Source organism: Euprymna scolopes, chromosome 2, assembly GCF_053919585.1.
Source record: "Euprymna scolopes isolate OS-2025 chromosome 2, ASM5391958v1, whole genome shotgun sequence".
Taxonomy (NCBI): domain Eukaryota; kingdom Metazoa; phylum Mollusca; class Cephalopoda; order Sepiida; family Sepiolidae; genus Euprymna; species Euprymna scolopes.
In genome coordinates, this window is record NC_136483.1 from 102753848 (window position 1) to 102781006 (window position 27159).

General features: G+C 32.0%; 1 protein-coding gene across 3 annotated transcripts in view; it reads right to left on the minus strand.

Annotated features, from left to right (window-relative positions):
* LOC145293669 (PX domain-containing protein kinase-like protein) overlaps nucleotides 1-27159 on the minus strand; it is a 97601-nt gene that overhangs the window by 6107 nt on the left and 64335 nt on the right. The window contains exons 12-14 of one of the 3 annotated variants that reach the window (XR_013869746.1): nucleotides 27064-27147; nucleotides 24681-24771; nucleotides 11637-11732 (exon numbers count right to left, since the gene is read on the minus strand). Coding sequence is in view for 2 of the 3 variants with exons in the window: in XM_080140057.1 (XP_079996183.1) it covers nucleotides 15507-15616; nucleotides 24681-24771; nucleotides 27064-27147 (285 nt within the window). In the remaining variant the exon portion in view is untranslated. Of the gene's footprint in view, nucleotides 1-11636; nucleotides 11733-15359; nucleotides 15617-24680; nucleotides 24772-27063; nucleotides 27148-27159 lie in introns of those variants that run through there. The other 2 variants (XM_080140057.1, XM_080140048.1) reach the window with 2 other exon arrangements.

Consider the following 27159-nt stretch of genomic DNA (forward strand, 5'->3'; position numbering starts at 1 on the left):
AAATACTTGCTTGCCAAGATAAAATAATAAAAAACAACATGTAGAATAAAAAATACAATCATCCAAATTATTAACAATCAATATTATGAATAGAAGAAGACCAAAATGTAACTTTAATGAACAAATATTTATCAATATATGAATAAAAAAAGAAATCTAGAAAAAATGCTGTTTTTTTTATTTAAAAAAAAAAACAGCAAGATAAAAAATACATGTTAATAAATAAATATATTTAAAAAAAACATGTCAATAAATAAATACATTTAAAAAAAGAATGTTTTAAAAATAAATAAACATATGCACTGATCAAAGACGTCAACCATTTTTGCTTAATTTTGATTTTAAAATGTTTCTTAGATTTTTGTTTCTCTTACAAATCGTAGGTAGACATATGTAAAATACAAATTTTCTTTGTACATTGTATCTGAAGCAAAATGATCATAGAAAAAAAATGAAGAAATATAACATCAAGATCATTAAACTTATATATATATATAAAATACTTAAATAATCAAAAAAGAAAAGATTATAAAAGACAGCATTTAAGGTTAAAAATACATGAAAAATAAAATTATTAATAGTTCCCTATAATTTAAACCAGAGGTCTCCAAAGTTTTTGAACAGAGGCCATTATGCTGATTTTTTAGAGCTACATAGGCAAAAAAAAAAAGACCTAGACATGTTTTATACGATTTTGCTCATTAACTGATTTTATTGAAACTGGTTCTCCAAAGCCTCATTGTTTTTTTAATCATTTTCTGAACAAAAAGAAAAACCATAATTCTATTTTCAGAAATCTCTATTTTAAATTATTTCTTAGATATTTTTACGTTTATCATAAGAGCTTTGGCGAGCCGGGTCTGGCTCGCAGGCTGTACTTTGGAGACACCTGATTTAAACAAAAAAAAAAAAAAAATTACTTTTGTAAAATAGATGAGACAGCATTCTAAGAATGTCTTTGGTAATCTTTAAAATCTTCTTAAAATTTTTTTTTTATTTGGGTTATAGTCAGTTAACGTACTTCCTAACTTCCAGCGTAGCACTACCAGAAACAGCGACAAGGCAAATAAGTTCCTCCACTTTTATTGTTCTTCAGTATTTCTATTGTGAATTGATTTATTAAAATAAAATATAAGAAAAGGACATTGAAAAATATACAATAAAAATGAACAAAATTATACAGATAAAAATAAAACAATTAGTTTTTATTTGCACTTTTAATAAAAACTTTTTAAAAAATAAGTTTTTATTTTATTTGAAATTTAGAATAAATATATGTTTATGAAAATATAAAAAAATTTTTTTTTAATTTATATAATAAATATATGTTCATGAAAATATAAAAATACTTTTTTTAATTTATATAATAAATATATGTTTATGAAAATATAAAAATACTTTTTTTAATTTATATAATAAATATATGTTCATGAAATTATAAAAATACTTTTTTTAAATTTATATAGTAAATATGTTTATGAAAGTATAAAAATAATTTTTTTAAATTTATATAATAAATATATTTTTATGAAAGTATAAAAAATATTTTTTTTAAATTTATAATAAATATATGTTTATGAAAGTATAAAAAAATAATTATTTTAAATTTATATAATAAATATATGCTTATGAAAGTATAAAAAATCATTTTTTAAAATTTATATAATAAATATATGTTTATGAAAGTATAAAAATAAAATTATTGTAACCAAAACCATCCATCGCATTGTACTAAACGTGTTCAAAGTTTCATCTAATAGGTCTTTCATTACAGTTCCGTGGCTGGCATTGCTTCGTAAATTAAATAGTTCATGACTTAAAAAGATTTTTAAATGCGCTTCTAATAATTTAAAAAAAAAAAAAAAAAAAAGTAAGAGAAGACGCAAAAAGTGTTTTCAATAATTCTTAAAAACTAAAAAGCTTTCGATGATTACAAAGAAGGATCAGAAAAAACGTAACAAAAAAAGAGTACACGCACAGAGGAGATATAAGCATGAGAGAAAAATGTGAAGGAACTGATTTGCTTTGTCACTGCTTTCAGTAGCAGACATACCGGAAATTAAGAAATATGTTAGTTGATCATTACCTATATTTGCAAATTGAAGTGATTAAATAAAATGATCCCCAATGATATATATTTGTTTTAAATCACTGAAAATTAAATGAAACTAAGAAAGTAGCATCTGAATAAAAATAACATAATTCCCAGGCAACAGTAGAATAAAATACAAAAAGACAAATCTAGATTTGAACAGTTGTTAAAATCAACAGATGCAGATTTAATTTAATGGTGAGTTTTATTAATTATGTACAAACCAATTAAGGCATGACAAATGTACGACAAGGCACAACAATTACTCCTACTGATTCCCTATTTGTGTGATATTTATGCCCACACATAATTCAATCTGCAATTCTTATGTTAAGAACAACAAGAAGCAACCGATTATAATTTAGACGAATAAGGATTTAACTTTTAATATTGTAAGCTGTAATTTTAACAACAAACAATATTTTTTTTTTATTTATGCATGTATGTAGATGCCCATATTTGAACAGATGACTACTACTGCTATGGGATGTTGAGTGTGACAATTTATTTTTTAGGAACATACAAAAATGGAAAATATGTTAGTCTTAATATACAGACAGTAGCGGTTACACGTGTAATGTCTTCTGTTGATTTTAATAACTGTTGAAATGTACATTTTATCAAAAAAAAAAAAAAAAAAAAAATATATATATATATATATATATAAATTTATAAAAATTTGAATCTTCAAAATGTAATTTTCCCACAAAATAAAAGCAAATCTACTATTGTCCCATAACATTTGAGTAACGAGTTCCTACTTACTTGCTTCCTCATGAGTGCAAATCAGGCACAATGTTGATTTTTAATGCGAGGAAAAATCCAACTCCTAAAAAGGGGTACTATGTATTGGGACAAAAAAAAAAAAAATGCCTCAGTCTTGAAAGATTTCTCCTTAACTGACTGAGGACAAAAAAAATGAAGTATAGATACTGCTACTTTACTTCTAGCACCAAAAGAAATCAACCGATGCTGGCTCTGAATAAAGGTGGATGTATTCCGTAAAATGTAGAAATTACATATAACAAATATTGAGCATTCTAAATGGTCAATTCTTACAATTATATTTGGAGGAAAAATAAAAATTGTCTTAGTTTGACTGAGAATAAGATATTGTCAATAACTCTTATGCACTTCTTTCTTGGCACGGCCCTGATTTTGGTTGTGATGGCCCTCATCAGTTTTAGGAATTGTCAGCGGATTGTTTTGATAGACGTTATCTGTGAGATAATACCACAGATATAATAAGGTCCAATGAGTATGAAGCCAATTAGGATCATGTTCTTTACTGATAAGACAATCACTACAGTCTCTCTCATATTATTGAACGACACTTAAAGAAGGACTGTTGGATATTCATGACTAAAACTTGGTGGACAAGTTAGAGTAGACTGATATTTATTTGTACCAAATATGATTGAATAACAGAAAGGATTACAAATTATATTATCGATTCCTTGAATTCAGTTCGATGCCGTTTGCGTAAGATATGAATGTGCGTTATTCGGACTATTGTTCTCATCTCCGATGTTATCCATAGAAAATCCAAAATATATATTGTTTGTCTGAGTGATGATGAAACAGTTCATAAATGGTCACTAGAATCTAATTTTGTATTGTATTTTTATTTATTTATTTATTTTTTAATTTTCTTCCTTTGAAGATTGTAACGTTGGGTATGAAGCAGCCAAACCAGCTGCCAACACTGCACTGCTTTTTATCGAAACCAACCGAGAGCTCTTTTTAGTATCCTTGTGGTTCCCTTAAGTGCAATTGTCTGGATCTTTTTTGCACTTGGTTCACCAGGAATATTAGTTCGGTAGGACTTCAGGTTTTTCTTCATAAACTCTGTGGCACCTATAATAACTGGTATGATTAATATCTCTCTAAGATTCCAGTTTCTTTTTATATACATGAGACCTTGATATTTGGTCTGTTTCTCTCTTTCAGCTCTGTTCAGATTTCCATCATTAGGGGCACTCACTTAAACCAAGGTTGCAACTCTCTCGGACTTATTATATGTGCATGTGTGTGTTTTGAGTAAACGCCAAAACTAATTAACCAATTATTATGAATTTTGAAACATAAAGGACAATGTGGGTTATATTTAGTTTCATAAAAATTAAGATACCTTTTATGAAATTTTAACTATTGGTATTTAGACAACAATTAATAAATATTCCCCAATTTTCAGGGTTTTTTGTTTTGTTTTTTTGTAGTATTTTAAAGAATTGTTAAAAGTGAGTAAAATGTGGGCACAATTTGAAAATCCAAATTTTTCAGATTAGCATTGAATTTGATCCATAATCATTAGACACCAATTAAGCAAAATTCCTCGAATTTCAATTTCTTTTTAAGAACCCTTAGCTTAAGCTCCAAATTTTAGACATTTTTGTAGAATAAAAAAAAACAGACACAATTTGGGATTTGAAATATGAAGGAAAAGTTAGGCTGTACTTGTTACAGAGACAAAACCTGCAGACAAGCCAAAGATTAACATAATATATATATAGCTTTTATTATGCAATGTTTTCTTTTTAAAATAACTACATTTAAAAAATAAAAAAAATGTAACAATTTGATTGTTTCTATTTTTAAATGTAAGCAGATTCAAATTCTTTTTAAATAAACCCAGCAATTCAGTTAGAGTCAACCCTCCCACAAACCTTGTACTGTTTCATTTGACTAACTAATCGCAATACTTATATTAAATTATAACAATTGGAATGCAATTTCTATATTAATATAATTATGAGATAACATCATGTTTGCCTTAGTGTTTTTTGCACTGAAAGGGGCACTTGTGAATTTGATATCCTCATGAAACTTCTTCCTTTGGAGAAAACCAGTTCAACTTGACTAAGGTGAATGCCGCTTCAATACCGTATGTAATTTTATTTTATACTTTATTTTTTTTATTATTATTAATTGAATATTAATTAAAATCAGAACTACAATAGCATAAAAACAAATTTTAAAAAGTGATATTTAAAACAATTATAAAATTAAATCAACCAGCATGTATTTTGTTTTCATATATTTTGAATCATTCTTCTCCATGGCATTTACCTGGGCAATGCCAGGTAAGGACAGCAGGCATAGGATACTGTCCGGGACTTGGACACCAATAAATAAACATAAGACTTGATATGTAATAAAAATGGAAGGTGTACAAAAAAAATAAAACTACTTAAAATGAGATCTAAATTAGGGAAATGATTCAAATCCTTAGTTTTAACTACTAAAGTGAAGAATTTAATTGGAGACTAATTAATGAGGTTTATATCTTAAATATGGAATCTATCTACATTTAATATCACTTTTTCTTTTTCCAGGGCTCAGACTTTTTTGTGATATTTCGCAAACTCACTCTTCAGTTATCATGATTCAGCAGATCAACTGATTCTAAATTCTACAGCCTTGTTCAATCACTTGCTTCCTAGTTCTCCTTCAATTCAAGAACTTTCTATATTTCTAGAATGGTTTATACAATTTCTAATATTTCTCAATGTTTCAGAAATTTTTTTTTTTTTTAGCTGAGTATTGATAATTTGTGTCGTGTCCACTATTCTCATGTTTATTGATATATTCACAGCATTTCAGCTGATGTAACCTTGCTCAAGGGTGTCTAATGCAGTTCAGTGTTATGCTTGAGAAAAACTCTATTGAACCCATACAGGGGATCTCCACAGTTACTGCATTAGAGTGAAGCTGGTGGTAATGATAATGCTGTGACAGCGTGGAGAGATAAGTGACCACGACTAGCATGTGTCTGCCACAAAGAAATGGTGGTTTCATGTAGGTGTGAATCTGGAACCATTGGATTTCGAGGTGAGGGCCATGATTATGCAAAGTAGGCGCCATTGGCAGTTCAAAATAATTGAATAAAAAGAATGAAATTTTTGCTTAAAGATCAGTTCGTTATTTGAATGTGATATGTCCTGCAAAAGTTCTATATTTGTTTTAAGTAGCCGAATGGTCTGGGCTACATATCTGAGTAATAATCTAGTAAGCCGCCTTACTCTATGGTGTTCATGGTCGAAGCTGGTATAACCTTAAGCGTGAGGCTTACGTTATATCTCGCCACGTCTCTTCAAGATGCTCAACCATTTGAGATTTATGGCTTAACCAGCCAATCATATTCTGTGTGAGAAGGAACCCAGATGTACTAATATCTATTATATCAGAACGGATGTCGGTTTATCGCTTGTTTTTGGACTGTTGTCAGTGGAGAGAAGAAAAAAGAATGACTATTGTAGCTGATTTTTAGAGCAAACGTCTTCCCTGTTGTTTGTGAAGAGAAAAAGAAGCAAAATAATTTGACACCATGCATGAATACTGAGAGCTGGCATTCTGTGTGTTTTTTCAATTTTAATTTTCTGATCAAAATAAAAATTAATCAACCAAGTACAACTTTTAGGGAACTAAAGGCTACCTCAACATTTCCTAAAGATTCTAAATTGGATGCAGTTTAAAGTCATAATCTAGACCTGAATAACAAGCATTCAGTAAAAAAAAATAAAATGTCAAAGAAAATAGAAAACAAACAGTTTTGTTAGGTACATCATTTTTTTTTTTTTTTTTTTTGTAATTCTTTAAAAGATAAATTTTACTAAAAATATCCAGAACTGTGTTTATAAATACTGCAAGGAAAGTTAGCTCAGTTTATGACCATCTAGCATGGTGAATTGGACTGAACTGCTACAGAAGTTGAAACATTAATGAAATAATTTGAAGAAAAAAACTGAATGAAACTTAATTGTACCTTGTAATAAAAAAAAAAAAAAAAAAAAAAAGAGAGAGAAGCAACTTGAAGATGATTTATACTGGACTGTTTGGTTCTTTATTTGTGTCTTACATAAAGTTGATGCAGTGAGGGAAGAGAAAAGAGGGACTTTTATTTTTCCTTGTTTAACAGTCCATCTCCATCTACTTGCTTCCCAATCATTAATAAATTACTTACGAGGACAAGTACCATTTGTAATTTCTAAAGAAATAAACATTAGTATTTGTTTATAAACTGGACTTGCAGTTTTTGTGTTAGAATTGTCCAGCATAACGAGTGGCATGATCATGATCGGTACACTAAACGCACAAGGCACATTTATAATGTTCATTTCTCACAGACCTAAAAACATTAGTTCCATTATACAGTCCTTTGGCTGAGAGGCCCAAAGGACCCAACCTGCCTAGAGAAGCACATTGGCCAAACTGCCTGGCAGCTCACAGGAAAATCAACTGCCTACTTCAAATATTCAGCTCCAACTCCCACTCTTGCTTCTCCTCTTCCTTCTGAGAGGTAGCTATAACCAACTCCCCTTCCTATTTCCTGGAATCTTTTCACCCCTGACTTGCCTTTTGTTAGTGGTCACTATTCAGCCACCCAGACGTTGACCACTTGAGGCATTCGCCAGAGATAACATCTAGATAGTTACTATTCATGGACGCTTATCTGCAGATAATCTTGGAAATTGATTGTTTTCAAAATCCCGATTCCTGCTGCATAGTTTTCCCATTCGATGAAGTACTTACTTTTTTTTTTTTTTTTAAAAACAAAGAAAACATCTCTTGAGTGGGTGGATGGGGGTGGTGGGTCAACTTTGTCAGAGATGTTGCAAGTTCTCTGCTGTGCACCCAACCTCTTCCTTTGACCAAGCATTTATCACTGCAACACGTACCATTTGTATGCACCAACAAAATATGCAACGCAGTACATGTTTACAAGATTACCAAACAGGTCTCTTACTCAGCAACTTCTTGCTATGTTTGATTAGCAAGCAAGTTATAGTCATAATTGTCTAACAGTCTTTGTGTTATTGCTGTATAATGATATGAGGGAACATTTTGGTGATTATCTCATCAGTACAATAGGAGGTGCGTTCCTGAATAGTCAAAACAATCCCCAGATTATTACTGGAGTGAAGAGGGCAGCCACGATCAAAAGCAGTCATATCCAGGTGTATGTGCAAGACAGAGGTGCATATCTGCAGCATATCATCAGACTGCGATAAAAAAAAAAAACAAAAAAAAAAAAAACCCAAAGACTGAAACTTGGTGGACAAGTCAGACATAGACTGTAGTTTTTTACCACATATGGTTAAATTACTGAAGGATTGTGAATTTAATTAACGATTGCATGGTTGGGTGTCATTTAATTTAAGTTACCCTGTATCTCACTCACCTAGTTGAACTGCTAAGCAGTTATTTGTTCAAACATTTGACTTGAAACCAAAGTTGTGGATTTGAGAGATTCAGAGGTTTTGGAAAGAGTTGGAGCCAACTCATAAGAATGTTAGGAATCAAAGTCAGATTTTTTTCATTTCAACAGACAGCCTGAATATTGGAAGACTTTAAAGTAAGGAATTGAAGTTGAAATGTTTTGGAATCCTAGAAATTGGAGCCAGACCTTACATCTGACTCCACAAGTTGATTTGTTAAAATACAGCCTTTTACTGGCAGTTAGAATCTGATTCTTAGCCAAGTTGAGTTACCAAGTTGAGATACACACACAATAAACACGAATACATAAAATAAAATAAAAAAATGTGTGCTCATCCGGAGTGTACAGTTAAAGTGACTAAGTTTCAGTGATATGGAGTTCACTCAGTGCAGTGAAATTAGAAATCAATGAAAAAATTTTTTTTTTGTTAAAAAGTGAAAATAAACTTAAGTAGGAGTTAAGTTTTGGTGCTAAGAAGGGTATACTTCTAATGAGTAACAGCTAGGGATAAAATAGCAATTTGTAGACTATATAGGTTTTTCCATTAATGATTGCTATGCTTAAAAGCAGACAAAACAAACTAACAAGTAAAATCTATTCCACAATAGTTCAATATTTGAAAATGTTTTACATAAAAATAGATAAAATATTTGTAAAAATATCTGGATTTACTTTCAAGTATATTTTGTGTTGTGTTTCGGAATTTTTTTTAGATGAGGAGTGATTATTTGTATTATCTGGATTCTTTGGATTACTGCTGTCATCTTGAATTTATTTTCACAACATTTCAGACAATGTAGTCTCCGATTTTCTTCAGATGTATCTTGTTGAACTTGAGAATCTTTCTGTCCTGTCTTTATTTAATCCATGGGGGGTAGCATGCTATCATTCTGTTAGAACTTCCACTCAGTCATGGCTAAGTATTTTGTAATTGTATTTTTGAGTGTCATCTGCACGGAGGATTGAAAATTCAACCTCCAGAGAAGTGTAAGTTACAACTGAATTTTAACATGCACTTTACCCACTGTTATGGGTTTCAACAGAAAGGTTCCCGAGTTGGGCAAGATACATCTAAAGGAGGTTCAAAGTTACACTGACTGAAATGCTGTGAAAATAACACTTAAACTGAGAACAGTAGTCTGAAGAATCCAAATACTACGTATATTTTTTGTATTAATATTTTAGAGAATAAACACAATTATCTAATAAATAAAATTATCTCGTCAGATTTTTTTTTTTGTCAACAGTGGCTTCATTTCTACAATCTAGATACTGAAACCTGTTTTTCTAACATGATCTGATTTTCTTTCAAGTGTTCTTAAAAAGCTAAGTTTTATTTCTTTGCTTAATACAATTTCATTTCAGAAGAGACAGTATTTCTGTTGCACCAGAATTATTCTGCAGAAAATGATTTAAACGTCTCCTTAAGTAATCCAATTTACCAAATTTCCACTACTAACGATTACTACAATATTGTCGCATTGACTACTGTACACTCATTAACCCTCATCCTCAAGTGGCCTCTGGGCTTTGATAAGTGGTAACTCCAAGATTTAAAAAAAAAAAAAAAAAAAAAAAAAAAAATGATTAATGAAAATATTTCAATATTTGCAGCGACGGTATTCACCCTAGGCAGGTAAAACTGGCTTCCTCCGAAGAAGAAAGTTTCATGGGAATATGAAATTCACAAGCAGTCCCCAGTTGCATGTATATTCTGATCTTCAATGAATGTCTGGTATTTCCAAATGGTCACCTATCTGGTATAGATCAAGCTCAACATTGCTTAACTTTGATAATCTAATGAGAACTGGAGCGTGAACGTGATTATGCTGTAGTTATTTTTAATAATTACGCCCATATATATGTAAATATAGCATAATTCACTAATTAGTAGAAAACTAGAGAAAATTATTCCGGATATTTGTAAGTCAAAATCAACTGTATGGAATATGTCATTATTTTTATCATCCGCTTATATATTTGATTGCGAACACCAAATAAATATCACTATTTATAAAATTAAATGTTAACAAGAATTTATGGTTTACTTTTGCCAGCCTTGTAACTCGTTTCCCTTGTCTTTTAGTTCTGACAAAGGGGGAAAACTGTTTTCTGGGTTGGAATCTATCCATCTAACACTTATTGTTGGCTAACTTGACCTTGAATAGTATTTTTTTTTTTTTTTTTTTACCTCCTTACATCAAGTGGTTTTATGCCTTGTCTGGAGCAATTTCCATTAACAAAATTTAAAAAAAAAAAAAAAAAAGAAAGAAAGAAATAGAAAGTGTTTCCATGGTTAGCAAAAAAAAAAAAAAAAAAAAGGTAAAACAAAAATGAAAGTTGTTGTAATGAAATAGTCTATACCCCTTTTTCCTATATAGACTTGCTGTCAAGCTGCAGCATTCGTTTTAGGTAGTCCTACGAGGTCCACCCTCTCAGCCCTTACCTTCCGTCTTTCAGAAGTTTATTGCTTATTGCCTGAGGTGCCCTGACCAGGAAATGCTGACAAGCTTGCCCAGACAATTTTTAAAAGGCCAGAGGCTCCTCCTTTAGGGGCACTGGCTTGACTCTCCTCCACTTTCAACCTTTTGTTACATCTTTCTGCAGTGGGAAAGAAATAAACACCGATTAACACCATTCATTTGGCGTCAGGTTGCACATGCAGTCAAGGTTCTGATCTTAATTACTTTGGCAGAAACTGGATCATTTTGGTAGCCTTTTATCTATTAGGTTGAAGCATACGTTCTGGGTAGCCCTAGGAGGTCCATCCTCCCAGGCCTTGTCTCATCTCTTGGAGTGGAGTAAATTTATTACTTACTACCTGAGGCGCCCTGACTGGAGGATACTTACAGACCTCCTCAGGCAATGTTTAAAAGGCAATAGTGCTTCTTCCTTAGGGGCACTGGCTTGACTCTCTCACCTTTTGACCTTGTATCACATCTTCCTACAGTGGGAAGAAATTAGATACTGTGATTGGTGGCAGTTATGGTCCCAGAATCATGATGCATATTTTCTTTAACATATTTTTTTTTACTTTTGTTAATTATACAACTTCGTTTTTTTTTCTTGCTTATTACTGGTCTGTGAGACCACAACAATATGAAAAAGGTCTAAATCATAATCAGATGAGTAAACTAATGTTAAACTGGAAATGTGAAATGGAAATATTAAAAGATTTTAGAGAGAGATGGTGATAAAGAAGAAATTTTTTTATGCGGTTACAAAACTACGAACATTAATATGAATACAATAGAAATTACGTTTAGGGTGGAGCAGGAAGATGAGAGGACACCAAAGACACCAATAGCCATGCATTCTACTCACACATAAAAAGATGTTCATTTTCACAACCATGCAGTTAGAATGATTAATATACTTAATAACTGAACAGGGTCGTGTGTATGGATGGCTGTTAACATCCTGTCAGGAAAATGAAACAAATGTTTAAAAAGAAACGAAGAACAAAAACAAAAAAAAACAAAGAAACAAACAAAAAACAACAACAACAAAAGAACCACAAACACATCAAGATTTATTTAAAGTCAGTTAACAACATTTCATTTTATTTGGATCTTTTGGGTTAGTATTTTCGTTTAAGTTGTTATACTTACAATGATTCAGCCAGCCGATGTAACCTCCAACCTAACTTCAGGTGCATTTTTTTCAGAATTGGGAATCCGAATGAAATTATGAACTGAACACTTTATTTAATCCATAGGGGGTAGATTGTTCTCATTCTATCAGCCATAACGGAGTAGAACTTTTAATTATTATTATTACTATTATATGTAATAAGGATTGATCCTTCAATCTCCAGATGACTGAACTTAGAACTGATTGTTTACTAATATCCATGTGGATAATTCTGCAAAGTTTTTTAGTGATAACTAATAATACTGGTGTTATTAGTTATCCTAAACCTTGGAGATTTGCCCCCCCATTGCATATGCAGGAGTTTCCTCTCCTACAGTAATACAATTATCGTTGAAAAAAAAAAAAAAAAATTGAGATGAATTAATAAGCAATAAATTAGAATGTAATTTCAGGTATGTTCTCCTGGTGTAATGGTTAATGCACTTGACTACAGTCCTGGTGGTTGTAGGTTCAAATCCTGTCAGTCAGCCACGCAACTATTTTATCTATCTATATTATATTTTTCTTTGTTCATTCTACTAAATTCTTTTAAATTACTGGGCTGATATGACTGAATTTTAATATTTTTATTTTAATATTTAATTTTTAGATTTTGTCTATTCTCTATATATTTTGTTTTCATTGTCAGTATTCTATTTATTATTTTTATACATTTCTATATTATTTCTCTAATTTTATAGTTTCTGTTATTCTGTTATCTATAAATATAAAAGCAAAAATGTATGTATGTTTGTATGTGTGTATGAGATTGATTGAGATATATACTAGCAAAACACTCAGCATTACCCGGGATTGAATAAATAGGTGAGAATATATATTAGCAAAATACCTGGCATCGCTTGGAATTTGATGAGATAAATGTGTTGCATATTACCTGTCCTTGCATATACATGCTGTAAATTACCTACCCTAGGTAAGATACAATTATTTCATATGTGTAATACCCGTCTTATGTAGGTAAAATATTCTTTTGCTCGAAATAGCAAATGATACATAAACATACAAAATTCCTCTCTCATAAGAATAAATATATTACAAAACCAAATTCAATTTTTTCATTGTGTATACGGTCCCGCGCAACACCGGGTAGCCCCGCTAGTCTATAAATATAAAAGCAAAAATGTATGTATGTTTGTATGTGTGTTCGCTTTTTCTGTATGTCTACAAAAGGCTTTTTTCAGAGAAGCGGTCGGTCGGTTCACAACTTTTTAAAACTTTTTATATCACATATAAATCGTAATATCTCAGAGTTAACAACGAAGCTCGCCTGTCTATCTAATTTGCTCGACTTCGGGAAGATAAATATTCAACATTTGTCACTCGCCGCATGTGGGCTAGTCTTTTTCCTATAACATCTTGGGAAAATAAAAATAAAAAAAAGCGTTCCCGCAGTAAATGAAATACTATCCTTGACCTCATTAAGTCATTAAAACGTGCACCTGCCAAATCCAAGTAATTAAATAAATTTCCGTTAGCATCTCGCAGTGGCCCAATGGTTAAAACCGTCGCACTCTTTTTTTTCACACTTTAATTTACAACTTTGGCTCAACGGTTCAGGTTCGATCCTCATACTTACCTACCGAAACATTTTTTTTTAAATTTTGACCCCCAAAACATTTAGTGCACCCACCATGTTCCCTACCATTTGAGCTATTGACAGACAGATAAGAAAGCTTTAAAATTAAGCCACTTGAAGTTATGAATGAATTTGCACAAAACTAATAGAAATATGTCAGCATGTTGAAATGAACATTTTGCATTTTAACTTGCCGACATATTTCTGTATGCGTTATTCATCCATCCAAACAAAGATTTTACTTGTTATAAACCATCCTTGGTGTAGGATTACTATTTCCTGTTAATTTCAGTGTTATGTGACCAGAAGTTTAAGAGTTTATTGTCTAAATATTTTCACGCACACATGCATACATCTGTTTTATTTATAAACTTTAAAATATCTCTTTAAACAGTAGTAAAATTTGCTGTTTTACGTAACATCTATTTGTGATGTTGCGGGGTGGGGGGCACTGAAAAAGAGACTTCTTGAATCATCAAAATAGTCTTTGAAACAATCGTACAATTATTTATTGTGTTCTTAATCCTTGGAACTGATCTGAATAATGTTCTAATTTTATTTATCTCAACCTACTCTTCCATATGGGAAGAGTATTTCTGACAATATATAGCATGTTATTTATTTCTGACAATATATAGCATGTTATGTATCAGGCTCCATTTTTCTTGATGCTATCATCTGCACAGATGATATTACTAAATTATTGCTTGTTTATTAAGACATGGTGGTTGTTAGAAAAGGTGAAATTTGAAATTGTAAATTTTTTTTTTTTTTAATTTTGTGGCATTTGGGTTATCCACTTTTTCAATTTACACGGATAATATTTTAAGCATAATAAATGTTGAAACGATTAATTGGAATCGGGAATTGGAAAAATTGGAACTGTTGGGAGTATCGGAAAAATTTGTGCCTATTTTCCAATGCCAAAAACGATTCCTTAAATTGTCTTTTTCATTTTACTTTGTTGAAAGCAGAATCTTCCACTGCTGGTAGTAATAATAAAATAAATATTTATTGATTTTAAACAACCAGTAAAACTGAAATCTATAGACCATCCTCCACAAGTGTTTATTTTTACGTTTGAGAAAAGATCTGCACATTTAACATAAATGGAGAAAAAAATAACGCTATAGTTAAATATTTAGAGATTTATAAAGAATGGGAATTGTATTGGAATCAGGAATTAAGTACAGAATCGGTAATTGTATTGAAATTGGAAAAGTATTGGTATTGTCCCATCACTGATTATATTAACCTTCAAAAAATCTTTATAAAATTTTTTTTTGTAGAAATAAATTACTATTTGACAAGTTTCACACTTTTCTGTATTATTTGCACAAACAATAACAAAAAAGCAACTTAATACATAACATACACATATATAAATTCTATATATGTAATAAATATTCTTTTTTTTTTCCTGAAGAAGGTTGAAAATTTCATTGACCGAAATATTTTAGTTTAAATAATCCAAATAAAACAAATCAATTTTCATCTCCAAAATTCTGAAACAAAATAACTTTTCAGGCTGTAATTTTAACCATTATTTTATTTTTACCATCACAAAGTTTAAAGTAATTTTCATAGAAAAAAACAAAACAAAGAAAAACAAAGAAAAGCATAAAAATTAAGATCATATAATAAATAATTTTATGCAATATCAAAATTATAAATCAATCAAAAATAAAAACACAATCTTGAAAGAAAAAGTATTTCCAGGATTAAAGCATTTTTTTTTTCACTTTTATATTATGACCCGATACTTTTATTGAAGTTTATTTGGACAAAGTACACCGTGCCATACTTGGATTGAAGGGGGAGAGACAATGGATGGAATGAAGAGGACTTGTTTGAAAGAAATGGTTCAGAAAGAATTTGTTTTCATGCATCCTGATCAGAGTATCATTTCCGGAGGAAGGATGGGCCAATATTTAGGGAAGATTATTGATTTCATAAACAAGAAACTAGAAAATCATGTTCCCATAAATGAAGCAAAGATTTCTTTGGGAAATTTTCTGAAAGTTAGCAGATAAGCTACACATCAGACGACAGCGATAAATGTGAAGACAATCAGCTGAAATGCAGTGAAGAAAAGTTCCAAATTACATTTTATTTATTTAATCAATAGACGACCCGTAACCCATTGGGTCACTGTTGGGACATTAGTGCATATAGTTAGTGACCTGTTTGTTTGTTTGTTTGTTTGTTTTGTTTTACGGCATATCAACCACTTTGGGGTCATTTAATGCCGAAAGGTTCGTTATGTTGTGTTAAATATTGGTTTGTTCTTCTTAAGGTTTTTTTTTTTTTTTTGTGGGGGGGGGGGGGTCTTTCCTTATATTTTTGAGTATATTTTAGTTTCTTTCAGAAAATTGATAATTTTTTGGGGATCAATCTTGTTTAATATTGTTTTCAGATTTTTTTCTTGGTAATACTTTGTTCGGATTTGTTCAAGGTCAATGCAGTTTGTCAGTATATGGTGTATTGTGTAGGGTTCTTGACACGTTATACAGTTTGGTGTCTCCTCCCCTTTTAGTAGATGTGAGTGGGTGATGTGAGTGTGACCTATTCGCAGTCTGGTCATTACTACCTCTTCCTTTCTTGTTAACTTTTTGGTGTCTCTCGTTCCAATATTTGGTGTTATTTGGAATAGTTTGTTTTTGGTGCATGAGCTCCAGTTTTCTTGCCATTTTCTCTTCAAAAATGTGTTTATTTTAGTCTTTAGGTCTGTATAGGGGATTTTTCCACTTATGTGGTTTTGTTGCAGAGTTTCCTTTGCTGCCTTATCTGCTTGTTCATTCATGTATATGCCGATATGGCTTGGTATCCAGCAAAAGATAATGTTTTTTTTCATGGTTATGGCATCTATTTTGTTTAGCAATTTTGTAATAAGTGGGTTTGTCATTTTTTTTTCTTTTAGAGATATGAGTATTGAAAGTGAGTCAGTAAATATGATATATTTTTGATGGTCATCATTGGTTATTATATTCAGTGCCAAATCTATGGCTGTTGCTTCTGCGCTGAAAATAGAAGATTCGTTTGGGAGCCTTTTCTTTAGTTTTATTTTTTTGTGGATGGCTGCGCATCCTACTTTATCTCCATCTTTTGATCCGTCAGTGTAAATTTGTGTATATTCTTTGTATGTATTCTGGATGATAAGTAGTTCTTCATGGAAGGTTGATGGGTGGGTTTTCGTTTTGGGATATTTATTTAATTTTAATATTATGTGTGGTTGTTTGATCATCCAGGGTGGAGTTTTTGATTTGTTATATTTATGTATTTTTGTAATGTCCATTTGGGCTTCTGTGAGAAGGTTTTTTATCCGGAGGCTGTAGGGCTTGATATCTTCTTTCTTGTTGAAGAGATGTGTGTATTGTGGGTGAAGGGTACATTGATATGCAGGATTTGTTGGACTTGATACCAGCTTTAGGTAATATTGTAGCGCTAACTTCTGTCGTCTTAGAATCAGTGGAGGCTCGTGGGCCTCTATATAGAGGCTTTCTACTGGAGAGGTTCTAAATGCTCCCAAGGCTAATCTTAATCCTTGATGGTGGATTGTATTTAGTTCTTTTATGTAGGACTTCCTTGCTGCTCCATAGATGAAGCATCCATAGTCCATTTTAGATCTGATTAGAGTTTGGTATAATTTTAATAATGTGACTTTGTCTGCACCCCAATCGGTGTGTGCTAGGACTTTGATCAATTGCATTGTTTTTTGGCATTTTGCTTTTAAATATTTTATATGCGGTATAAAGTTCAATTTTTTATCAAATATAATACCTAAATATTTATGTTGGTCGGTAAGTGGGATGTTCTTGTTATCCAGTTTCAGGTTGGGGTCGTGGTGGAATTTTCGTAATTTGCAAAAGTGGATGCATTTAGTTTTTTCCTCTGAGAATGTAAATCCATTTTCTATGGCCCATTTGTTTATTTTATTCAGACAGAGTTGTAGTTTGCGTTCGGCTGTTTGTATATATTTAGATTGGTAGTATATAAGTAGGTCGTCCACGTATAGGGCATTTTCAATTCCTGGGTCTATGTTTTTTATGATATTGTTTATTTTAATGTTGAAGAGGGTGACAGACAGGATACTGCCTTGGGGGACCCCCATTTCTTGATCTTTTTGGACTGAATAAGTGTTGTCCATCCGTACTTGGAAGTTTCTATTTGTTAAGAAATTTCTGATAATTTCTGGCATTCTACCCCTAAGTCCTAGTTCATACAGGTCTTTTTGGATTCCGTATTTCCAAGCGGTGTCATACGCCTTTTGCATGTCAAAAAAAATTGCTATTAGATGTTCTTTTTTTGCAAATGCTTCTCTTATGCGTGTTTCCAGTTTTATTAAGTGATCGGTGGGGCTTCTATTTTTCCTGAAACCCGACTGGCTTTCTGTAATTAGATTTTTGCTTTCCAAGTACCAATTTAATCTTTCGTTAATCATTCTTTCAAAAGTTTTGCACAAACAACTAGTTAGTGCAATGGGTCGGTAGTTTGTTGGGTTTGTATGGTCTTTTTTTGGTTTGGGTATTGGGATTACTGTTGCCTGCTTCCAGTTTTTTGGAATGTTGTTAGTTATCCATATCTCATTGTAAATTTGTAATAAGTAGTCCAGTGATGGTTTTGGTAGTTTTTTGAGGAATTGATAATGGATCTCGTCGGGGCCGACTGCTGTATCGGGAGATTTGTTTATTGCCTCCTCTAGTTCTGCACTGTTGAATAATTGATTGTAGTTTTCTTCATTTTTTGATTTGAAGTTTATTTTTATTTTTTCTTCATTTTTCTTTATAGCTTGGAATTTTTTATTTTGGTTTTTTGATGATGAGTTCATTGAGAATTGTTCTGCTAATTTATTTGCGATATTTTGTTTGTCGGTAATCTTTGTGTTGTCGCATATAAGGTGTTTAATAGGGTTCTTTGTATTTTTTCCTGCTATTTTTCTGACCATCTCCCATACTTTTTTGGGTTTTGTGTTTTGATTAATTTTTGTTACATAATCTTTCCACGAGTTCCGTTTTGATTCTTTGATAGTTTTCCGTGCTTTGGCTTTGCTGTTTTTATAGGTGTCCAAATTTTCTTTCGTTGGACTGTTTTTAAATTTCCTTAGGTTTGCACGTCTGGCTCTTATAGCTTCTTTGCATTCTTTATTGTACCAGGGTTTGTTATATTTTGTAGTAGTGGAACTTTTTGGTATGTTCTCCTCGGCTATTGTGAGTAGGGTGTTGCTGAAATATGTGATGTGTTCTAAGTCAGGATTCGCTTCAGGTATTAATCTGTATTGACATGTATTTTGGAAATTTTCCCAATTTGCCTTTTGTAAATTCCAGCGGGGTGTTTTGTCTTCTGGCTTGGGATTCTCGTTTTCTATTATGATTGGGAAGTGGTCACTTCCGCATGCATCCTTATGTGTTCTCCAGCTATAATCCATGTATATAGTTGGGTCACATAGTGTTATATCGATTGCTGATAGGGTTCCCGTTGGTGGGTGCATATATGTATTCTCTTTGTTGTTGAGTAGGCATAGATCGTTTTGGTTAATTATTCTTTCTATGGTTTGGCCTCTTTTGTTGTTTTTTTTACTGCCCCACCATATATTATGACTATTGAAGTCTCCCAACAGTAGAAAAGGTTTAGGTAGTTGTTTGATTATATTGTTTAATTCAGTTTCGTTTATTGTTTCATTTGGTGGTATATAGAGTGAGCATAGGGTTATTGTTTTGTGTAGTGTTGCAGTTATTGCAACAGCTTGCATATTTGTTTTTAAGTTCACTTTGCTGTGTGGAATGTTTTCGTTTATCAGTATTGATGATCCACCGGTGGCTTTGCATGATAATTTGTTTATGTGGTTGTATATTGAGTAGTGTTTTATGTTAATTTTGTCATTTTCTTTTAAGTGTGTTTCCTGTAGGCAAATTATTGCAGGACATAAGGATTTGATAAGTATTTGCATTTCTTCGATATTAATTTTTAATCCTCTTATGTTCCACTGTAGGATTTTGTTAGTCATGGTTTATATTTTCTTTTGGTTTTGGACTGTTGGTGTTTATGTCTACGTCCATAGTTTCGATGTTAGTTTGGGTGTTTCTTTTGGAAGTGGATGGTCTGTTTCTTGTTTCTGGTGAGAGGCTTTTTTTGGGTTTTGGTCTGGGACTTTTAGATTTACTTTGTCTTGACTGTCTTTTTTGGCTATCAGTTTCAACTAGTTCAAATTTATTTTCATTTTCAATTAATACTAATTCTGTTTTTTGTTTGTCATTTTGTTTTTGGGGGGTAGTTTTTTTGTTGTTCTGTTCTATTTCCATTTTTTCTGTTGTTGTGTGTTTATTTTTAACATCTGTTTTTGTCCTTGTTTGTGACTTGGATCTTTCACGTTTTGATAATTGAGGAGGTTTCATTTCTTTAGGGATTGATTCCTCAATATTGATGGAAGTTTTTCTGATTTCCTTTGTTTCGTTTTCTTTTATACTGGGTTGTTCGTTTCTGACTTTTATTTGGCTGTTGGAGTTTATTTTCAGTTCTGATAAAAAAGATTTTAATTCTTCAAGTATGTTCTTTAGTTCTTTTGCTAGGTTTGCAATTTCTGGAGCAAGGTTTAGTTCATTGTAGTTGTACATTTTGTTTGCTTGTTGGGTTATTGTGGCATATGAGTTTTTGGTGCGATTTGTGACTTCTTTGCGGGCTTCTTGGAAGGTTATATTTTTTTGATATTTGATTGTTATTATTTCCTTCTCTTGATTATATATTTTGCACTGTTTTGAGTGAGAGTGGTGCTCTTCTTGACAGTTTGTGCATTTGGTTTTATTTGGACAGTCTTCTTCATCGTGGTCTGGGTTTTTTTCACTGCAGTTTCCACATGTGAAGAATCTTAGACATTGGTCTTTATTATGTCCAAACTTTTGGCAGTTGTAGCATTGTAAAGGTTTTGGGATGTATTGTTCTATTTTCGTTCTTTCATAACCTATATTGATGGTCTCTGGTATTTGAGGATAATTGAATGTTAATATATAAGTGTTTGTATATATTACCTCTCCTTTTTTTTTAAATGTGATTCTTTTTACATCTGTGACCCCTTGGTTTTTTAGTTCTGTTTTGATTTCTTCTGTTGTGCAGACGGAGATTTCCTGGTTTTTTATGACTCCTTTGGAGTAGTTTAGTGTTTGGTGTGGATAAGCTTTGATGTTTGTTTCATGCAATTTTTGTAGTTGAAGTAGAGTTTTGGCCTGTTTTTTATTTAGTACTTCTACCAATATGGTACCATTCCTTAATTTTTTGACATTTTTAGGTGTTATTTTGCTTGATATTACCTTTTGGATAATGAAGGGTGACATTTTAGTTAACGGTATATTAGACGTTGCTTCTAGCACGATGAATCTTGGAAAGTTTGTATCTTCATTGTCGCTGTCAGAGTCAATTTCTGTGTGTGGTCTCTTGGATTTTTTGGTATTCATAATAATTTTTGAAAAATTCATCAGCCATGCTCCCCACCCTCCTCGGAGCCCCTTATGGGGAAGAACTATGAGGGGGTAAATCCCATTCGCCTCGGTTCTCCAGGGCTACATAGCTGGTATACTCAAACATGGGGAGGTTTCCAAGCATTCACAATATATGGTTATGCCCACCCAAGTATGGGATTTCCCTGTATTTTTATTATTCCTGATGGTTACCTTTTTCCCAGCTTGATTGACCCTTCAGCCATCGCTTATTAATTCAGTTTATTGTTTATGTTGAGTGTTAGTGTGTTTTTGTTTGGATTGTCTGAATTAGTGCTTGTCATGACCAACCGATTGATTGGATCGGGCCTATCCAACCTCCCGTCTAGCCTAGTAAGGGCCAAAGTGGTGTGTTGTAGTATCATGTTATTATTTCCTAGGCATGTTCCACTCAACCACCAGGATCCCGTTCTTAATGCATTACGGGTTGCCACCAACGGTCAACTGGTGGTCCCATTGAAGGATTTTTACCCTCTGCAGGGGGGCAGTTGGTATGTTCTATCGCCCTACCAACTAGGCAAAAAAAAAAAAAAAAAAAAAAAAAAAAAAAAAAAAAAAAAAAAAAAAAAAAAAGGTGAGGAGGTGAAGGAAAAAGAAAACGAGGGAGGGGAGGGGGAGGAGAATGTTGTTTTTGTTTTTGTTTTCGCAGAACATGACTAAGTTTTGCAAAAGGGAATAAAAAAACAAAGACATCTATGTAGGTGCGTTTCATCTCAGGAAGTCAGTAGAGTTAGTGACCTGAAGAAATAGTGATGGTAAATGAAAAATACATTTATCGGTGCTTATTCGTATTGAAATCCATATATGGCAATTCAAAATTAAATAACAGGAAAACATATACTTATCAGTGGAAAATATTAGTGTACACCAAAAGTTATGGAAAATTATCAAATTAATTATCAAAAATTATGGAAAATTATCAAATATCTCATAGAAAAATAAAATTTAGTATTCAGAGTCAATGAATTCCAAACCACAAGACAGCATGGCGTCTTCATATTAGAAGAAGGGACACAACTTTCTACAACGTGCTGGCTTGATATGAATGTCGTTCAGAGTTCGTGGATTGCAAATAGTAAATTCTATTCAATGATTTTCCATAATTTTGGTATAGACCAATATTTTTCCCCGATAAGAAAGTATATCAATAAGTTTTCCTGTCATTTTGAACTACGATATTTCACATGTATCTAAATATAAATAAGCACCCATTTTTTTTTATTAGTAATTTATAGAACCGGTGTTAGATCTGAATCAATTTTAGAACAATTTACAACAAACATTCTTATTTTTTTTTTATATAATAGAAGTGAATGTATGTTTGTCCTGCCTGTTTCAATAATAACTTATGAAAATATATTTTTATGAGCAAAAAAAAAAAAAAAAGGAGGCTTAATCTTAACTGATAATGTTTTGTTTATTTGCTAAATGACCTGTTTGGTTAACATTGATACATTGTATATGAGTGGATGTATTTAGTGCTCTGAATCATCTGTGAAGGTAGATTAGATAGATATTTTAAGAGTAAATTTATTTATTAACAGTTTATTGAACATGTATTTGACTGGCAGAAATTGTAGAACTATTTATGAAACATTTACAATATTTTTTTTTTCATTTCACAAAATAAAAACTTTACAATTATCGCACATATTAGGGCCCTATAAATCAAAAGACCCTGATATGTTAACTAGTAGATATAAAGGAAGATACATTTTGTAACAAACAAAAAAATGTTTTCGAAGTAAAAAGAATGTTAGAAAACAAGTAATGGAATAAACTATGACAGATCGGAATTTACTAGGTTTTTTATGTTCTCTATTTTAATGGATGTCGTCACTTTATCACATAACGGATCTCTTCTTTCACCGTTTCTGTTTTACTGGATGATATCACAAAATAAATATCACAAATGCATTTGGTTAAAATATAAAATTTAGATAGCATTAAGTGTATTTTAAAAGATGTAAAAAAATAAACACTTTTACAAAAAGGATCTTATTAAGAGTTTTGCTTTTGTTAAGTTTTATGTTTTTGATAGATAATACAAAAAAAAACGTCGATGAGTTAAACGATTTTGGCAGTAAAGTTGTAAAGTGAAAACTGTGCAAAGGAGTGAGCTAAATGTGTTAATCAACAAAACTGAAGCTGTACAAGATGAAAGCAATCTTCTGGACTTCAAGTTTTCCTACCAAGATGAAGCATGACTTTTTTAAAGCAACTATTTCATTTTTTTTTTTTTTTTTACAAAGCAATCACTGCTTATCAAGGCCTGGAGGTCACTCGAGGATAAGGGTTAATGAATGTACAGTGGTCAAGGAGAACATGTCATAGTAGTGGAAAATTGGTAAATTGGATTATTTAAGAGGATGGCTCATCAAGAATTTGTTCACGTTGGACTTGAAGACAACCATATTGTAGTCAGCCGGAAAGCAGCAAAATGGAACACAGTTTCACAGGCGTGCAGTTTTAAGAAAGAAGCTTTGTTCATGGAATCCACAGTTAAGCTTAGGCACAGATAAAGAATGGTGGAAATTATTGCTAGTGGTTTCACCTAGATGAGTATTTTTTGTGAAAGTCAGGACAAGGGGGGACCATAGATTGGAGCTCTTGCATATGGAAGCAACACCTGGATTTTTATGAAAAGATTGGAAAAGAAAACTGATAGTGTTTCCACCAGAAACATCTCGGAGGCAGCATCTCATAAGAGAACAACTTTCCAGACATGTTCCTTGGATTTCAGCACTGAACTAAATGTGGGAGTTAAGAGGGTTGGAAGATAGAAGCAGTATAAAGATTGTTTAAAGCAGGATATGAAGACGTGTGGAATTGATCACACAACATAGAAGGTGAGTGTGGTCTTGAGAGCAGAGTGAAGAAATGAAATAAGGGTTGGTGTGGAAAGGTTTGAGAGCAACAAGAATAATACACTGAAAAATCAACCATGTGCACAATTTCCAAATGATATCTTATGTCCAAATTGTGATAAGATGTGTGGATATCGAATTGGGTTGTCTTCTCATATCAAAACTCACAAATAAAGCCCTTGGAAACCTGTATACTCAATTTGAGTGACAGCTATGATGATGATCATCATAATGATGGCTTGATTTTATAAAAGTGGGTCAAGAAATGTGGCAAAGAAATGACAAATGCAATAAGAAATTACAATCGTAATAAGTAAAAATAATCTAGAGCACTCTTCAGTTTTGTTTGAAGAATGGAGAAGACATATTTGGAAGGTCTTCCTTACTTTTCCCCTAATGGAGCTAAGAGGAAGCCTATAAAGTAAAGAATAAAACTATTAAAACTCTCAAATATGTGGTTAGTAGTTCTTATTTTACAAAAGAGATGATATGCTACACAACAAGAGAGCTGAATAGCTGCTACAAAGAACGATATTACAGGAAAGAGAAAACTATGCTACTACTACTATTACAGAGAGAGACAAAGACAGAGAAAAGGGAAGAGGTAGTCTCTACACTTGTGGCTGGCACATCATTGAGACATGTATGGTATTCTACTGCTACACAATATGCTGGCCGCATTCATTTAAGACACAAAACTTTGTCCGATATGCTAAAGATAGTACCACGAAAATGTCAGGTTTAAAAATGTTGAAGAATTATGTAATGTTTCAAATGGGCTTACCCGCAGGTGAAGCAGGAGAGGAGTTTGTATTTGATATGGAACTTGGAGAAGCAGGCAAATCATCTTTGGCATTTTCTAACGCTTTTTCTTTCTGGAATTTAAAAAGAAAAAAAAAATGTTCATTTGAATTAACGATGTATACTAAACATGAAAGTTTAATTTGAAATATTACATGAAACTGAAAGGTAGTTAATTATAATTTGGTGACATACAGTGACTTGTCTCCACTCTTGTATGTTGACAATGCTGATGCTTGTAGTAACAATATGATTCTCTACTTCACGATCTTGAATTTGAAGCATGCACATTTTTAATAAATACATAAGAGTACAAGCATCTTTCTTAACAGTCAGACTGATATTCAACCACTCTCTTATATGTTGTACTTATATTTTCTTCAATATACTTTGTTTCACTTAATCCAGAGTTTGCGTCTTTCTTCTGAATCCATTACCTGTTCACAACAATCTAAAAAATAAAGTGTTCTCAAATAACCAACAACACCTGTTTTCATGGTTACATTGTTGAATATTTCACGGAAAATGAAAACTGTAAATCATGTTTTTTTTTTGTTAAGTATCCCATGGAGGGGAGGTAGCCGTGACCCAAATGGTCTAGACACTAGCTGCTGGGCCAACATTTCTTTCTCCAATTAAATTCCAGAGAAAAGAGAGAAAGCAAGATAAAAACAGAAGATAAGAATAGAAGTTACCCTACACTCTTCTGGCTGATGGATTTTTTTACTTTAATATTATATCCAAAATATCAATAGAGATATTTACAAGTGGTGGAGGATATTTGTATGTAAGTTTATTATCAAGGAAAAAATAACAGTAATTTCATTTTTTGAGATTTATTTATCAAACCAATGTTTGGAAATTCTTCTGAAACTAAATCTAATTTCAAACATCTTTAACAAACTCATTAATACTTATCCTTGAGTGGTTTTTGGACAAGTAGTAATTCGTTACTACATAAAAAAATATATAAAGGGCAAAAAACTGTGCGTTTGTATGTTTGTATGTCTGCTAAAAACTTTTGACAGACGTGTCGGAACATGACAAAACGGGTATCATTTTAAACCTCAAACTTTTGGACAACAAATATCGAAAAATTGGCTAAAAACATTTATTCCTTTACCCTGAAATTGGGTACTTTTCTTTAAGAAGACGTCGCTTTTTTCGCAGATATTTTTGCAAGTCATTCACTCTTTTCGATTGACTAGTCTTAGTTTTGACATTTGCCACTTCCGGTTTTCCCATGGACGGCTAAGACGTTATATTTGTTTTTTCACATTCTTTTCCTCCTTCACGGTAGGGGTTCAAGCCTGACTGCCTACTACCACTTTTTTTTTTTTTTTTTTGCTCAACACACACCTCCAAACACCTGGGCAGCACTAGTAAAAAAAACTAAAAGTGACAGACTTGACAAATGTTCTAAGTAAAAAACAAATTCATATGAACCAGCATAGTACAACTTTTTTGACCAGACCAAGGTACTTATGCACAATAGGAACTGCATCATCATCAGCATATTCCAGGCAAGTTATGTAAACAGCTAGAAATTGGCAAAATATTTAGCCAATGAAATCACAGCAACAGACAATTGGCAAACAATATTTTTTAAAATTTTTTGTACAGTATCTTTTGTTTCTTAAATTGTTAAGTGACAATACAAAATAGTTAACACTGAACTTTTAATGTTAAGATTGGCTTTCTAAATAATATTTCAGCATGGTATCTAAACTACATAAGTAACATTTTTTTAATTGAAATTACCATACGATGAATATTTTTGGTTATAATTGTTTTTTTTCTTAATTTTTAACTGTTTGCTATCATTTTAAACATTGGTCATCATTTTCGGCAAAAAAGAAGTTTTCATTTTGCATCTTCTGAAAAATTGGCCAGCGTTTACACACAAGAAAAAAATCCAAACAAACAAAAATACAAAGTTTTAATTTAGCACTTTCCAATAGTTCACATAACCTGCCCGGAATATGTTAACAATAACACAGTCTCTATTCCGTATAAGTAGCCAGATCAATTCTGTTGTTGGCATTGGTTTTACCAACTCTCTCAACAATCAGGTATTTACAAGAGTGATGACGTGAAGGTTGCCAACATCCACAAGTGAAAGTGAACCTAAGGAATGAACAGAAGTTAAACAAGACACTTTAAGGTCATCCAATAACTAGATGTTAAGCCAAACATGATGACAAAAGTGTGACTCAGAAGTCCACTTCCTCTTTTCCCCTTTTTGCATAGTAAAAATCAGATTTTGTTATCAATTTTATCAGTATCGTCTCTATAAATTGAATATGACATTTTGTCGATAGTACACAACAGGTGAGTCACAAAAAAATCCAGTTGGACACACAAACCTTTTTTGTCTTCCGTCTTCTCATCTTTTCCCCTTCGGACATGTGGAATTCTTTGGCTTTTGTAAATCTCTTCAGTTGATGAATCTTACAAGAAAA